The 16,169-nt window shown below is 39.8% G+C and overlaps 1 protein-coding gene across 1 annotated transcript; it reads left to right on the forward strand.

The window, feature by feature from the left end:
• The first annotated feature begins 407 nt into the window (after positions 1-407).
• On the forward strand, positions 408-15,129 carry LOC121941098 (mucin-2-like). Its single transcript, XM_042483817.1, has 5 exons — positions 408-685; positions 5,610-5,828; positions 8,762-9,292; positions 11,289-11,446; positions 13,035-15,129. The coding sequence occupies exons 1-5, from the start codon at positions 616-618 to the stop codon at positions 13,077-13,079; spliced, it is 1,023 nt and encodes a 340-aa protein (XP_042339751.1). The 5' UTR covers positions 408-615; the 3' UTR covers positions 13,080-15,129.
• The last annotated feature ends 1,040 nt before the right edge of the window (positions 15,130-16,169 follow it).

The following is a 16,169-nucleotide window of genomic DNA, read 5'->3' on the forward strand; positions in this document are numbered from 1 at the left end:
AGAAGTAAAAAAAAAAAACAATTAGCAGAAAAAGCTAAGAAATAAATAAATAATAATTTTAAAAAGCTGCTTCTAAAAATGTCACAATGCTAATGCTTTAACACGTCTAAAATGCTTGAAATATTTGAACAAAACATACATTTTAATGATTTCTATTGAAATTGCTGTGACTGTTTTGATGCACCGTAATAGGTCTGTAACACTGCATTGTAGTTTGCATGGTTTTTTTTTTTCGTTTTTTTGCTGCATGCCCTCATGTACTGCATGGGTAGGTGTCAGTCTTTGTACCGAATTACGCGTCATGGCACAGAGTCAAATCCACTGACTATTTTGAACAGGGGAACACGTGGCACTGTTTCTGGAGAGAGAGAGAGAGAGAGAGAGAGAGCAGTAATCAGGACGCACACACTCCTCCTTCAGTCCCTCCAGCCACGCACACGCTGGCAGAGCTGCTGTCTGCAGTGGGTTGTTCAGTACAGCTGCCTGGGATTTTTTAAACTACTCCCTCCTTAAAGTCCGGGATCGGACGGTGAACGAGGAGGAAAGGAGAGACCAAGAAGAGACGAGACGAGATTTGTCTTAGTCATTTGTTTACTGTGTAGCCGGAGGACAGAGATGATGGAGACCAAAGTGTGGATTGCCCTTTGTGCGCTGCTGCTCATTAACTTGGGATCTGCTGATCATGGTAGGTAGTGTCTTTTTTAACCCTTTGAAACCTGGAAAATTCGGCTTTTATTTATAGTTTATTTGATAGGGATAATGCGAATACACATAGCACAACTTCCGCCTGTTTGAAACTGTAGTAACTGATGTTCCCCATGTACAGATTATAGCTATTGCAAGTAGAGAAAAAGAGTAAAAAGGATAAGATATCAAGGTTACATACATTCAATAACAGCTATGGTAAAAAAATAAAACAAAGGGTGAATATTTACATTAAGATACATAGAAGTAAGACACAGTAACAGTAAAAAAAACAAACTAACAAAATAAGAAATAAAATAAATTAATATGGGTGGAAGGCAATGAGCAATTAATGAAGAAATGACCCAGAAATGAGTCAAAACATTGGTCAAGAAAAGGACAAGAAAATCACCTGAAAATCAGCAACAAAACAAAAACAACACAAAAGGGGATAACATGGAAATATAGGCTAAAACTACTTAAAAACCGAACAATTCTGTAAAATAATTTCAAATATATAAAAATGCTAATCATAAATATATTGTTCTTTTTAAATATTTCTTTTCTTTCTTTAGCTTTAAATTTATTTTTCTAAATCTACTATTTTGCAATTTGTCGGATGTTTCTCGCCAGTGTTGCTCTTTGTCTCATTCCGCATTTTTGAAAGAAATAAAACCAATTTGCTCAGGTTTCAAAGGTTTAAATGCTTATAAGTAGCATCTAAATGCTACACAAGAAAAGTGATGTCACTCCAGGTTTCAAAGAGTTAAATTGCTTATTTTTTCTGTAAAGCTTGGTTTGCTTTTAGGTTTCCAGATTAGAAATAGTCAGAATTGTTTACTGGAACAACTGCCTCCCCATTTCTCTCTCTCACACACACACACACACACACACACACACACACACACACACACACACACACACACACACATCTCACCTGCCTCCAGGCACCTGTAGTGTTTTTGAGATTTAAACAGAAGTGAGCTTCCAGTTTTTAGTCTACTTTGTTTCACCATGAAGAGTGTCGAGTGTGAACATTTTTCGTACTCTGGTTTTATTTCAACCCTCCTTGAGATCAGAGTCATGCAAACTCTCTCCCACCTCCACTCAATATGCTTCAGTTTCATACTGTTTAAAAAATGCAGCTTTATCTCAATTTTCTTATTGTGAGCCTCTGTCTTAACAGCCTCACACTTTACCTTTCACATCACCTCCTCCTCCCTCCCCCTCTCTGCTTCCTCTTTCTGCTTGCATTACATTTACACTCCTCTCTCACATCCTGTATTTCACTCTTGCCCGCCTTCCGCTTTCTCTCCTACCTGTTCCTCCTCCTCCTCCTCCTCCTGCCTCCTCTCTCTTCCTCCATCAGTGCCTCTGACATGAAGGCAAAATGAGACTATTGACATTTGAAAAGATTTTTATTGGGCAGAACTGTCCCATCAGCTCGTCTAGCTGAAATTCAAATGAATAGAAAACAGCTCGGCTCCACCGGAGGACATTTATTGGCTGTAAATGAGCAGGGAAGTACATTGTGATAAATGACACCTCTAACTATGTGCAGCGGCACGCTGTCGTTTCACTGGGTTCATGCTAATTGGCTTGCCTCTGTTGTACACTGTGTCGACTTTATGAACAGATTTTAAAGCAGCGTTGTGGCACCAGATTTTATGAAGTGCATTGATTGCATAGGGCTGTATTTCCATAGACATACAGCACAGAGATTAAATCCAAATCCAGGATGCTATTCAGAGGGGAGTTTTGACTTTTTTCCAAATATTCATTGATTCTCTTGTTTCTCTTGACAGCAACTGAAACCAATATCCAATCGTTGTCTTTTCTCACCTAAGGCTTTACTGCCGAAAGCCTTTTTCACCTCATTTTTAACTTAGTTGGCCGCCTTTCAAACTAATTTCATTTTTTATACTCTTCTCAAAGTTATCTTTCTAGTTATATATGTTTATTTAAAATCGATAAAACTGACTTAACAAGGCACAAGATACAGGGTAGACAAATTAAAATTTGTATTTAAATCCTGCTACATCATTTGGAGCCACTAAGTACAAAATATTAAAATAATAATCAAACATCCAAATTGAAAAAAAGTTGCTATGACCTATACAAAAATGCACATATAATAAATGTAAATTAAAGGTTAAAGGGTAAGTAATAATTTTATCCTGGATTTCCCCATGTTATAGTGTCTGAGTGACTAATGTGAAAAACAGAGAGAGATACCTTTGTTAAAGAGTAAGATCCATTTAATTTGACCAGAAACTGACCCAAAATAGCCATGGCCAAAATTAACCAGACTCCATTTAAATAAACAGTAATTTCAGAAATGTATTTAAGGAAGATAAAATTATTGCTGTGTTAAATGGAGTCTGTTGGGTGGCTGTTTCTGGTTAAACAAAAATGATCTTCTTTAACAAAAAGCTCCATCTCTGCAGGGATCCTGTCAGTGGCAAAAACATGAACTTTTAATAGATGTAAAGAAATGGTGCAAAGATGACCCAAACGCTGCAGCACTCTCGCCCAGTACTGCATCATTTTCACAAAATTGTTCTTCCCACCACTCAGACACAAAACATGGGAAAAATGGTCCAGGTCAAAAAATACCATATTTACCCTTTAAAACTAATTCATTTGTTGTCTCATTTTGTCTGTTATTTATGAAGATGAAGTTAATTTCTTGTTTCATTGGTTATATAAAGATTTACAGACTATGCATTTTAGTAATATATCCTTTATCTCTGATAAATTCTTCTGTGTGAATTAAATAATCTTAAACTAAATTAGTTCTTTGTTTGCAATGCAGTGTAATGAGTTATGTTTTTTTTAACCAAATGTACAATACTTTTGGTGCATGCAATAACTTACATAACAACCCATGCTCCATCTAAATATAGGGATTTTGTAGCATAATAAGACCTAGGACTGAAAAAGAAAATCAGACGCCAGAGGCATGACATGCAGCTTGAGAGGTCAGACAACGGTTGGCAGTAAACATCTGAAATAAGTTCGGATGAAAAGGCCAAGGACGGCGTGCACAGAGCTGTCTGCAGCTTTTTCAATCACGCACTGTTACACCAGTGCTTGTGTGATTTTGCAGTAGCAGTTGGTCAGGTTTTAACACAGAAGGTATTACTGATAGGCACGTTCGGCACCGAGCGTTAAACATCTGCTCGCAGAGAAATGGTTGGCTGTTCCTCTCGCTGGCAGGGTCAAGAAGTGAGCAAGAGCTGCTTCCCCAGGTACATGCTGCATTGGCCTGAAAAGTAAGACCCTGTAATATCTGGAGAGAGAAGTGGAAACAGTGGTGCTCTTTATGAATCTACTCTACACACACACACGTGTACAACATACTACTCTAGCATTTGACCTATGCAGCTCTAATGGAGCTAAAGTGAAGGAACAAGGCCGGTATTATACAGCTAAGCACCTCTTTCTATTTATGAGTGTGTCTGTTTTTGTATCATTCAGAGTTCAAGCAGGTCCCTTTCTGTCTCAGTGTGTGTGCTGATGAGCTGAGTGAGTGATTATGGAGGTAATGAAAGGCTTCATGGCAGTGTGTCACTGATCGGTAATGACATTACATTACAACAGTGCTCTGGTCTTCATCAAAGGGAAGCAGGTAGAAACAGAAACGAAGATTTGTACAGTAAAGAGATTAAGACCAAAGGGGAACTAGAGAGAGCGAGAGAGATTGAATGTCTTCATTACAAGGATATTACGTCAAAACAAAGAGTTCTCACGCCTCATGGGGGCTGTAGTGGATGTCATGCAAAATGAGAGTCAGCTGTTATCTGTTTTGTTTCGTGATCTGAAGTGATGTTTAACATTAATGTGACTGTGTTTTGCGTCATTGCAATTCTTAGTATCTTTTCAGTGGTCCCGCAAGAGTTCTCTCAATAAATATGAGGAGTCATGAGTCATTTTTTAAAAAGGGGAAACTGGATACCTTTTCAGGCCTCTAAAAACATCACACTTAGGTTGAAGTGCTTTCAGTTCTAGAGGCCTCGAGGAGCTTTGCTTTGCGTCACTTTAAAAGGTCACTCAGGAGCTAAAATGGTCTGTAGACACCACATTTAACGCCTGATGCAAGACAAAATCACAATTTGCGAAGTAACTATGACATTTTGACCTCTGATGTAACATGCATCAAGACACTAAACTCCTGTTTTCTTCAGTAAAGCTGCTCACTGATCAATAGAAGAATATGGATGCACTCAGCATGTAACTCCTATAAAAGTGCTGCACTGCTTAGCTGGGAAAAAATATGCATACCGTAAAACTTCAATTAATACCCTGGGCTATTATTTGCTTAAATCACTAAACTCTACAGGCTTATATTTGGGGCAGGCGTCTATATGGGACAGGTTTTTCATTTCTTCCACAGAAAACTTTCTCAGCAAAGATGGAAATACAATCACATTATTTATCTAACCTTCTGAGACCTGAGCAAAGTGGCTTTATTTTATTCAGAACATGGGGAAAAAGGTCATGAGCAATAAAAGAAGAAATGACCCGGAGGTTTGCAAGAAATGTGTGAAAAGCACAAGAAAATTACCTGAAAATTTGCCCCAAAAGAACAGACAAAAATTAAACAAAAAAAGGGAGAAGGTAAAAAAAAAAACAAAAACAAAAAAACAAATCAAGAAATGAACTGACAAAACAACAACAAATAAATGCTGATAATATACCCAAACAGCTAAAAAGCCATTAAAAGACAAACGCGAGTATAGCCTTTAATATTTGTTGTTTGGACAAACAGTGTCCTGTTCTGAATCATAAATCTAAATGAATTCAGATGGTTTTGGAGTGTGCACAATGTCTGTTTGCTTGGAATAATGAGCAAATGAGCTGTTAATTACTCTGTGGATGTCACCAGAGACTGACCATTATCCAAATTTGGCTCTCCTCATCAGATCATGATCACCCTGCTGCCTCCTCTGCTTCACAAAGTGCTCCTGAGACTCCAGCTGCAGAGTCTGTGCCCACTTCCAGCCCGGTCCCCATCAGTCACACAGCTGCTGCACATCCTCTGAACGACTCTGACACAAGTCCGAACAGCACCAGCAGTTTGAGCATCAAGACTACGGAGGGAGTAACCATCTCCGTGATACCGGAACCAAAGGAAGTTAATGGTAAATATGCAAATCTTTATTATTAATACTGTTTTAGACTGGATTCACACTACAAGTCTTGATGCCCAATTCTGACAGTGTTGCCAGATTGGAAATGTTAAACTATCGTACCGGAGGCTCAAAATTATCGTATTTTGAGAGAAATGATCATACGCCAGTGACAATCATGAGAACGAATAGGTTAAATGTATAACTTTAGTAAACTAGTATTTAAAGACATACCCACTACCTTGGAGAGAGGTAGGTTTTTAGGTTACCCGGCCAGTGACTGAGTGTTGTTTAAAGCAAACAACAGCGGTGCGTGCTCGATGAACCCGATCATGTCATCATGTGAGAAGTGATGCGTATGCACAGATATAGGAGCCAGGAAATTAGTTAAAATGAGGCGTGCAAACTAAAACTAAGTGCTTATTGTGAGTGTCACAATGGTTAAATTATCATACATTACGGCAATTGTGGAATTATTGATCGTACATCATACATAGGGCAAAATTATCATACAAATACAATAATAATCATACACCTGGCAACACTGAATTTTGATTTGTTGCCTATTTCCCATTTATTTGACCACCTGCTTACTTTTGAAATAGCTCAAATCCAGTATCTGCATTTACACTTGCTTTAACTTTGCTTACGCTTGAAACAACATGCATGCGTAACTAAGGGTTTAGCGCTCTCCCATAGCAGCTGAAATGTCTTCATAAATGTGTTGTGTTTGTTTTGTTATGAACCCTGTATTTTTGCTTGTACAGTTTCTTCGCCCCAAAGGCTTAAAAGACCGGTAACCTCTGCATTTGAACACTGGCTTGAGCCCTCGTCCTCCACTGTTGTATTTTCCGCTTTCCAAGCACATGTAATTGCGTCATTAAAATGCATGTGTGTCGCATTTTTAATTACATATGACTCAGACTGCCATATCCAAATCATATCTGATTTATTTCTAAATATGAATGACGAATCCTATGAGAATAATGATGGCAGACTGATGGTAGACTAAGTTTGTTACTTGACTTGTGGGGCAAACAAAGGTGATCTGATAATGCTGAGGAGTTTGCCAGGACAGAAAGTTTGTCACACTTCAGGAGAATTTAGTAGGAAGCCCTGCAGCAGGTGGCTCAGAGTTTCAGAGCTATATTTAACAAAGTCCTTATCTCTGTTTTCCACGTCCAGAAGTGGGCCACAGAGTGAGTGAGTGACTGGGTTAAAGTGTTGACAGCCAGCTCGGTCTGGTTTTTTAAAAAAGTGGAGCACAGAGAAGATAGGAAACGTCTCAGATGGTGTAAGATGCAAGCTTAAGAGTAGAACTAAGTAGGAACGAGTTCATTAAAAAAGGTGCAAGCTGTTGAGAGCGGTGGTAAAATATACTGAGAGAAAAGTGCTGGCATTGAGCAGAGGAGACAAGTGATTAAATGCTGTGTGACTTTTCACAGGGGGGTGAGAGAGGTAGAAGTGAAATAACCCCCCCCCCCCGGCACACACTTTCTCTCTCTGTCTCGCAAACACACAGTGGTGCTGGTTCACACATTAACATAAACATATTCACAGAATAGCACTTTTTCGGGCACTTTGTTTATTTTAGGGGTGGAAAAAAACACTTCATAGTGGAGCATTGTGTGCATTTACACAACATTAATGCTGAGATGTTAGAGTTTTAGTTTTCTGTCTCAACTGTGGTGAACTGATTTATATTTGCGGTGCTCACTGCAATGAAAATGTACCCCCTAACAACAGGGCTATTAAGTAACAAATTTAACTGGACTGGATTTTCAAACCAGTAAATTTTCATGGGCTGGACATTTACGGCAACCCACTCAAAATCTCTCTTTTTTTTTCAACTTTCGGTAATAATTTTATTTTTTTGGCTTTTTCGCCTTTGGATAGGACAGCTACATTGTGAAAGGGGGAGAGAGAGGGGATGATATACAGCAAAGGGCTGCTAGTTGGAATCGAACATTCGGCTGCAGCAGTCAGGACATAGCCTTTGCACATGGGGTTCCCAGTTTACCAGATGAGCTACTTGGCGCCCCAATCACTTTCACTTTGGAAAAAAAAGAAAGCTGTATTTTTGGCCCCATAATTGACGTAGGCACTTCACAAAATGCAGAAACAGAATGAAAAAGAGCTATTAAGGCACAGAACTTTAACACCTGGCAATAACAGTAACCAATAACACTCTCTCACTGCTGTGATGTTGATTCTCAGGCGAGAAACCAGAACTTTAAAAAGTACCGATTAAAGAACCGATAACGTCGGCGTTCTGGGGTTTGGTGAGAAAGGGCACCTTAGCTGTGGCAAGGCGGAGGTGAAAAGAGGTGAACTAGCAGCTCATCGTTGGAATTGAATTAAAGTGTGACTCCATACTTGGGACAGAGAGTTGAGCTGTTGACCCTCCAGTTCCCAAGGCAGGTTACTATTGACTAAGGGGTTGTTTAAACGGCATCAGTTCTTGCATATAACATAAAACCTTTGTTGCAGGTTGATCTTTCATTCACACAACACTGGTATTTTGGGGGTCTGAAAACGCAAACTTTTGGAACCAGGTTCCAGGGTGCATGTGGTGTTTTCTATGGTGTGTCATCACAACATTACGCCACCAACTACTGGCCTGGCACATATACTACAATTGTGGTAGTTTTTGCGAATCCCTGTACACGAGGATCTTTTTCAAAATGTTACCAAATGAAAAATGCAAAGGAAAGACCTTTTTTCTGTTTTTAGTTGGGACGTTCTCTTCTAAACATGGTCTAAACGACTGCTGCTCCAGATTGAGCGTTTAAGTGTGTGTGCACTGGCCTCACCTTCTCCTCATCATATATGCTCAAAAAATAACTGCTTCTGTTAGTTTACTGATCACCGATTTACAGTATTTCAGTGGGCAGAAAAAGAATTACGGTATTTTTTAAACTAATGTTGTCTTTCTTTTTGTTTAGGCACCAACACCGTCTCTCCTTTAAAGACTGACGCTCCTGGAAACCAATCGACAGATCAGCCGACAACACAGGCTCCAGTTCCTCCTTCTGAGAGCCCCATTTCTACGTCTCACCCCACTCCTGCCCCCACAAGCACCGGCCCCACACACACACCTCACACCACCCCTGCACACACACCAACCTCCTCGCCAAACACAATACATCATACTGCACTTCCACTTCCTGACGTTACACCGTCAAACCATCCCAGTCACAACGAAACACACTCATCCACTACTGTCCCAACACCTGAGCTACCAAAACTCGAAACTACCCCTGTGACCATCATCTCCCAGTCCAGTTCATCATCCGACTCCTCTCAAGAGCCCACCAAAACTGAGTCACCGCCACAAAGCACGCCACACACCGACGGACATCTTCGCACCTCTAACAAACCCCTCCTAAAGTCTACCACCAACCCGACCACCAGCCCCTCCGCCCAGGCCACGCACCATGCCGACAACCCCTCCCAGCTCAACGTTGGCGAAGACCGTAAGTGCACGATATCTTCTGTGTTTGTTTATGTATTAATGCAGCCTGGATATTGACAGAGCCAGAAGTGAATTGGCTCAACAACAAAGGCGATGCTGTTCGTTGTTTTCCAGCACAAGCCAGTCCTCGCCTCTACACACAGACACAAAAACACACCACGCATCCCCCCCTCGTCTGCATCTTCTACAAGCACTGTCACCACCAAGCACTCCACAATTATGGCTCTGTTTGGGAAGGCAGTCATGGGACTCATGGCCTCAAGAATGCTCTGTTTTCTTTCTCTTTCTGTCTCTTTCGCTCTCTGTCTGTCCACTAAATGATTTATATATCTACACTATATTTCTCTATCTGCACTCCACCTCTAGAGGAGTTCAATTTGGTTTTATTGTCATTTCAAAAGAACAAAAACCTGATCTCTTGCAGTTGACCAGCCTGTGTGGATACAGTTTACATATAAAAGTCTCTCTGCTTCTCTCACTCTGTGTGGTTTTATTAGGCCACGCTTAGCTGGCACGTCGCCTTTTTCCATTAGCCAGAGGAACAGGGAGCATTCACTGCTCTGTGGTGGTTGTTACTTCCAACCAGAGGATGTAAAAAAACAGCAAAGTTTACAAAATAGTCTTCCATAGCAACATGTATACACAAGAATACACTGCCATATACGCAGACACAAACTCTTTGTGCACAGAAGTATACAAACACAGAGACATCAACAGAGAAAGGTCAAGACTGATGATGTTAGGGCTTAGGCAGTACTCTTGTAAAAAACTAAAATACACTGAACATTATGCAAACACAATAAAAACTTCTTGACTCTAATTCTAAAAATAAATCTTAAAATTGTGCCCTAGAAATAAATGTACTTGCTTGACACAGAGCTCAAGCACAGGAAAGCTTCACATCGCCATCCGGTGTTTGACATTTCTGTCCTGAGCTGCATGATGAATGCTCAAGTTCAACACGCTGCGGCTCAGTCCATATTTAGGTCACAGCTTTAAACAAGTGTTTATGAATCTGAGGTTCTACTTCTTGTATCATATTAAAGGGACAGTTCACCTCCACATCAAAAATGTGCATTTTTACTCATATCTGCAGTGGTATTCATCAGTCTAGATTGTTTTAGTGTGAGTTGCAGCGTGTTGGAGATATCAGCTGTAGAGATGTCTGCGTTCTCTCCAATATAATGGAACTAGATGGCAATCGGTTTGTGGTGCTCAAAAAGACAAAAAATACATTTGAAAAACTCAAAAGCAATGTCTCTTTCCAGAAATCATGACCCACTTACTCAAGATTGTCCACAGACCTTGTTGATAGCAGTTTCATGTAGGAACTATTTTCCTTATAGCTCACCTTGCACCGCTGAGCTAGCTAATGTAACACAAGGAGGGTGAAAGCAGGAGAAGTCTTAAATAATGTCACACAATTGGAGTACAGCACATGCACAGTGAAATCTGTACTGCAGTAGCATGTTCTGTACCCCAGTTTTGTGACGTCATTTAAGACTGTGACTTCTCCTGCTTTCACCCTCCTTGACGTTACAGCTCAGCTGAGGAGGACGCCATTAATGTTTATGTCATGAGCTGTCACACCCGAAAGTATGTGCACGCTTCCTTCTGCACGGTGATATGGTTGGTTAGTGTAATTCAGCAGAAACACAATAGTTCCTACATGAAACTGCTCACAAGGTCTGTGGATTATTGTAGTTAACCAGGTCATGATTTCTGGGAAGAGACATTGTTGTTGAGGCTTTCAAATGTATTTTTTTAATCCTCTGATAGCTACAAGCCGAATGATAGCAAGATAGCAAACAAAACAGATTTATAAACAGCACTACAAGAAAGAAGAAAAATATGTACTTTTTTATGTTAGAGTGAGCTGTCCCTTTAAGGCAAAGTTAAAATCATCTTAAATGGTGCATTGGAAAGCTTGTTGACTTGGTCTACTGCGTGTTCAAAGAGGTAACTGCTCAAGTATCTCACGTGTTTTTGTGCTCCAGCGACGAAGGTCCGTGACTCACCCACATTAGACCCCCTCCTGGCCGGCCTGGTGTCAGCCTTTATCATCACTGCTGTCATCATCACTCTGCTCCTCTTCCTCAAACTGCGCCGAAGAGACAACCGACCTGAGTTCCGCAGGCTGCAGGATCTACCCATGGTGAGCATGTCACGGCATCAGGGCGATGCTCTCACTGCTGTCTCTGTGGAAATATTCAGTCTGTCAGAGTGTTGAGCCTAAATGTGAGATATCAGAGGACTCGACTCACAAATTAGATGACCTTAGACTTGAAAAATAACCAAAAAGACAACCCGACTTGGACTTTAACACCAATGACTTGTGACTTGCGCCTTTTAACTTGACAATATATTTTACACCTTTCCCCAAAAGTAGATTTTTAAAAAGTCATATTAAGTCATTTCTCTTATTTTCCTTCAGTAGCCAATGTTAATGTTTTTATTTCCTTCAGACAAAGAATTTTCAACAATATGCAATATCAATATAAAGGAAGAATTTTCTTGAAATGTCCTACAAATTCAGGCAGAAAAGGTTATAGACATTTCTCCAATATGAGATGAGTTAAAGACAATTAGAAACATGCCAAAATCTTTCTGTTTTGGTACTGGTTAATAGTGCTATTTGCTAGGAAAGTGCAGTGTCAGCAGTACCCCTTCTTAATGATTAAGTTCAATTGCACTTTTTTAGACAAACTTGTTTTAACAAATAGATACAAATTTCAAAAAGCATTCTTAAAATTGCATTATATTTAGTGAGGAGTGCATTACGACTTGTCTAGGACTCAGAAACTCAGAGTTTAGGATTCGGGTCTTGAGTGCAAAGATTGAGACTTGTGACTCGCAAAACAATCATTTGGTCCCTTCTCTGTGAGATATACGATTACAACTTACCAGTACGACAATATTACATATAAGTTGTAACCAATGGCTTTATTAATCATGAAGACGGCGCCAATGAACATTTAACCTTTAACTTTCTGGAAACGTATTCACATTTAAATGTGCAGACTTGATTGATAATAGACAAATATGTTCATTCGCTTTCCTGCCCAGAGTTAGATAAGAAGATTGACACCACTCTACCGGATAAGAGTGGTGTGAATCTTCTGATCGAACTCCTGCCAAGAAATGGAGTAAGAGTATTTACCAAAAACCTGTTCTGTTGTCACCTGCCCAGGAGATGTTTTATCAAATTTCCTTCTCTGACTTAACTGAGCTTTGAAACCTTAACTCCCAAACAGTGCAGAAGTTTAAAAGACTTTTTTGTTGATGTTTTTTTTCTTTAATTTTATATATATAATTGTAATAATTATAAATATAGTTTTCCCTTAGTTTATGATAATTTTCTAATAATTCTCACATTTTTTTTAGAACTAATTTTCGGTTATTTTCTTTTTCACCTTTTACGAATTTCTTGCAATTTGTGGGACCTTTCTTTCCAAGTTGGCTATTACCTTTTTTTATGTGTTTTTGAAAGTCATCAAACCAATTTGCTCAGGTTTCAAAAGGTTAAATATCTTGTGAGAGAAGAAACCTGATGTCAAACCAGGGTTTAAAAGGGTTAAATAACCATAAATTACAACTCATAAACCTTTATAAATTGTGTCTTATTGGCCACAAAATCTATAGTACTGTCTAAAAATTGAGCGCTTGTAGACTGTGTAAACCTGTGTTGGCATATATTACCTGTGTATAATTACTCGTGATTTCCATTTTCGTTGCATGTGCAGGACGACATGATGGAGGACACACCTTTGTCCATGTACAGCTACTGATGGAGGCATGACTGAAACATTTCTGGCGCCCAAATACTCTCCTTGAATCCAGGCTCATGCTGCAGCGGCTGCTGAACCTGGCCTTTCTTCCTTAATCTGCACCAAACAGAGAGAATCCTGGGTAGGTGCAAGCCAAGTCTGGATCGCTTTCATTTATCTGACATGTCGGAAAGGACACAATTGAAGCTGCAATGGACAATGAAGATATCGCCCATGTCGGGGGCAAAAGCCTATTTTGGTGCCTGTAATTACAAATTAGGCCAACGCCTCAGTTGAATACTGTATGCTTAATATTTTCAGCCCTGCTTTTGGGGGTGTGGGAGGTGTATAAAATAGTGATTTCCCTGGAGTTGAAAAGGGTAAAACTGGCGGCAACTTCATCAGTGATATCCATCATTTTGATGGTTCACACCTGGACGCAGATTCAGCCTGTCCTGCCAGACTCTCACCTGAGGGTCTAATTTCCCTGTTATCAGTTAGTGTTGGAGACTCTGGTGGTGTGACTGAGAGGCCAGAGAAAAGAACATAACATGAGGCCTGATTATAGTGTTAAAAAGTTGCACTTTACTTTTTCAGGAGTGGAAAAAAAAAGGACAAATATTTTTGTGTATGAGAAAAATTGTGTGCATATGTAAGTGCAGCCAAGTGTGTGTTTGTAGGTGTGTGAGCCTGTTAAAGGTGCATGTGTGGATTTGTGAAGGCATGGCAGGGGATATTTAAGCATTTTCTCTCTCTTTTTTTTTTAGTTTCTTTGTTGAAGGTCCTGCTGCCTTTTGGCCTGATTTTTGAGATGTGTTTGTTTGTGTTTCTTTCCTGAAACCTTGTGTCCAGGAGAGAGTGCCTTACACAGTATAGCAACAGCTCTTATTGAATACAGTATTTATATTCAAACCGACTAACTTCCAGATTTACCCGTCATTCCCAGTGCTTTGTGTGAATCCCATTTAAACGCACTCTCAGGCCCGGGCAGCTGCTCTGACTTGCCTGTGTTTAAACACTTGCCTTGAGCGTGTTCACCACTCATTCATATGATGACAGTTGCAGGCTGAAATTGGCCCAGTGGCCTTTCCACACAATGTTGGCATTGTCCTGTGTGTTGTAAATACTACTGATGATTGCGTCATGCAAAGACAACTTTATGAAACTCTTCATCTTAGTTGCTGCTTTAGCGTTCACCAGGCACAAACATATTGAAAATGTTACGCGGGACTCATCTGACAGCACCTTGTTCATAAATATTCCATTGATCACACTGTGTGTCAGCCTCGCTGCGTCTTTGCTCTGCAGGAAAATATGAGTGGGAACGAGTCGCACGCAGGACGACAGAACAGCCAACGTCGATAGAAATCTATTGGAGCTTATACTTGTGCATATTATTTAATCTCTGTGCCATGAGTGACTACCGATATGTGACAAATGGAAGGGGAAATCAAAGTTAAATGTCCAAGGCATTGGGGCACCTAAAGATTAGGACTGGGTATCAATAATGATACTTTTAAAGCTTGAGTGTGTAGGATTAAGGGGGATATACTGGTAGAAATTGAAAATGATATTATAAGTATGTTTTCTTTAGTGTATAATCACCTGAAAATAAGAATTGTCGTGTTTTTGTTACCGTAGAATGAGTGGGTTATATCTAAATAGGGAGCAGGTCCTCGTCTACAGAGATCACCACGTTACTACAGTAGCCCAGAATGTACAAACCAAACACTGGCTCTACACAGAGCCAATGGCGTTTTTGTGTCAGTTAGAAGCCCATCTGCAGCAAGAGGGTTGGAAAAACCCATATTTTTTAAAGTTGAAACTGCTTTACTTCAGTGTTTTTACTGTTTTAAAAAATTTTTTGGAGAAGATGAGGATCATTATCTGGGGAAAATTCGGCTTTCGGTAAAAAGCTCCTGAATGTTCTCAGAGAAAAAAGTGAGCACATATAAGCAGGTGCTTAGCTAGTGGCCTGCATGCAACATAGCAAACAGTGTAGGAGAAACACTGATTTGTAATGTGAAACTGCTTTTTCAGTGTTTTTACCAGTTTCAATCACCTGGTCCGGTTGTTTTGGAGAGGAAGAGATCTCTGCTTCCAATAAAAACCTCCTGAACATTTACCACTTAACAAGTTTCAGCTGGTTGTAATCTGCAGTCTTCTCGACTAGATGCCACTAAATCACCCTAAATCTTAGACACGGGACCTTTAAGGTATCATCAGAGATAACCAAGTAGTATCAATGTTCTCCAGTCAAATGATATCAGAATTCAATCCTTTCTGTATCGAAAAAAAGACTTTCAGTGTGGTTTTCCTCACAGCCAATCACCACAACTTGTGAGTTGTGATATTCCCATTACTGCAGATGCTGCAGAGTTTGAGGTTCAGCATGTCGAGATTCCACCAAAATATTACACACTGCTCTATTTACATTATGAGTATCAAATAAGTAGGCAAAGAGGAAGAAATCAAATGTAGTACTCAATTGGTGTCTGTATCAGTTTTAGGATACCAGTAATGGTACTGGTATCATAATATTTAAGCGATACTCAGCTGTACTAAAGAAAATCCCTCACTGTTATGATTTTTTAAATTTTGTCACCTCTCTGTACATCCAGTTTTAAATTACACACTTGAGATTTCTGACGTTAAAAATTGTAGGTATCCTGAATGCATAATGGCTTTGCTGCCAGATGTGGACTGTTGGTGTTTTATGATTAAAGGTATTTTGAAACCATCCTCTGCACTTCAGATCTCAATTATTAACAGAGTTTGTTATAAAATGCTCTCGGACCGCAGCGCCATCAAACTAAAGCCCGACCACAACACTGATGTATAGAGGCAACCACAGAAAGTCACACTCGTCTTCAACAGACTTTTACACAGACTTTTATTGTTGGAGACAAAACATTTTCCTTATAGGCCTTCAGCGAATGAATCAGTCCACTTCGTTACTGCAGCGCCGATGCACAATACTTGGCAAATGCAATAAAACTGCAGTAGAAAGGTCTGATTCATCAGCCGTTATCCGGCCACAATAGCAAATAAATGAGCCTCTTCTTCATTAAATGTCTCTTCAACCACAATAATTACAGCTTACAAAGAGAG

Source organism: Plectropomus leopardus, chromosome 3, assembly GCF_008729295.1.
Source record: "Plectropomus leopardus isolate mb chromosome 3, YSFRI_Pleo_2.0, whole genome shotgun sequence".
NCBI lineage: Eukaryota > Metazoa > Chordata > Actinopteri > Perciformes > Serranidae > Plectropomus > Plectropomus leopardus.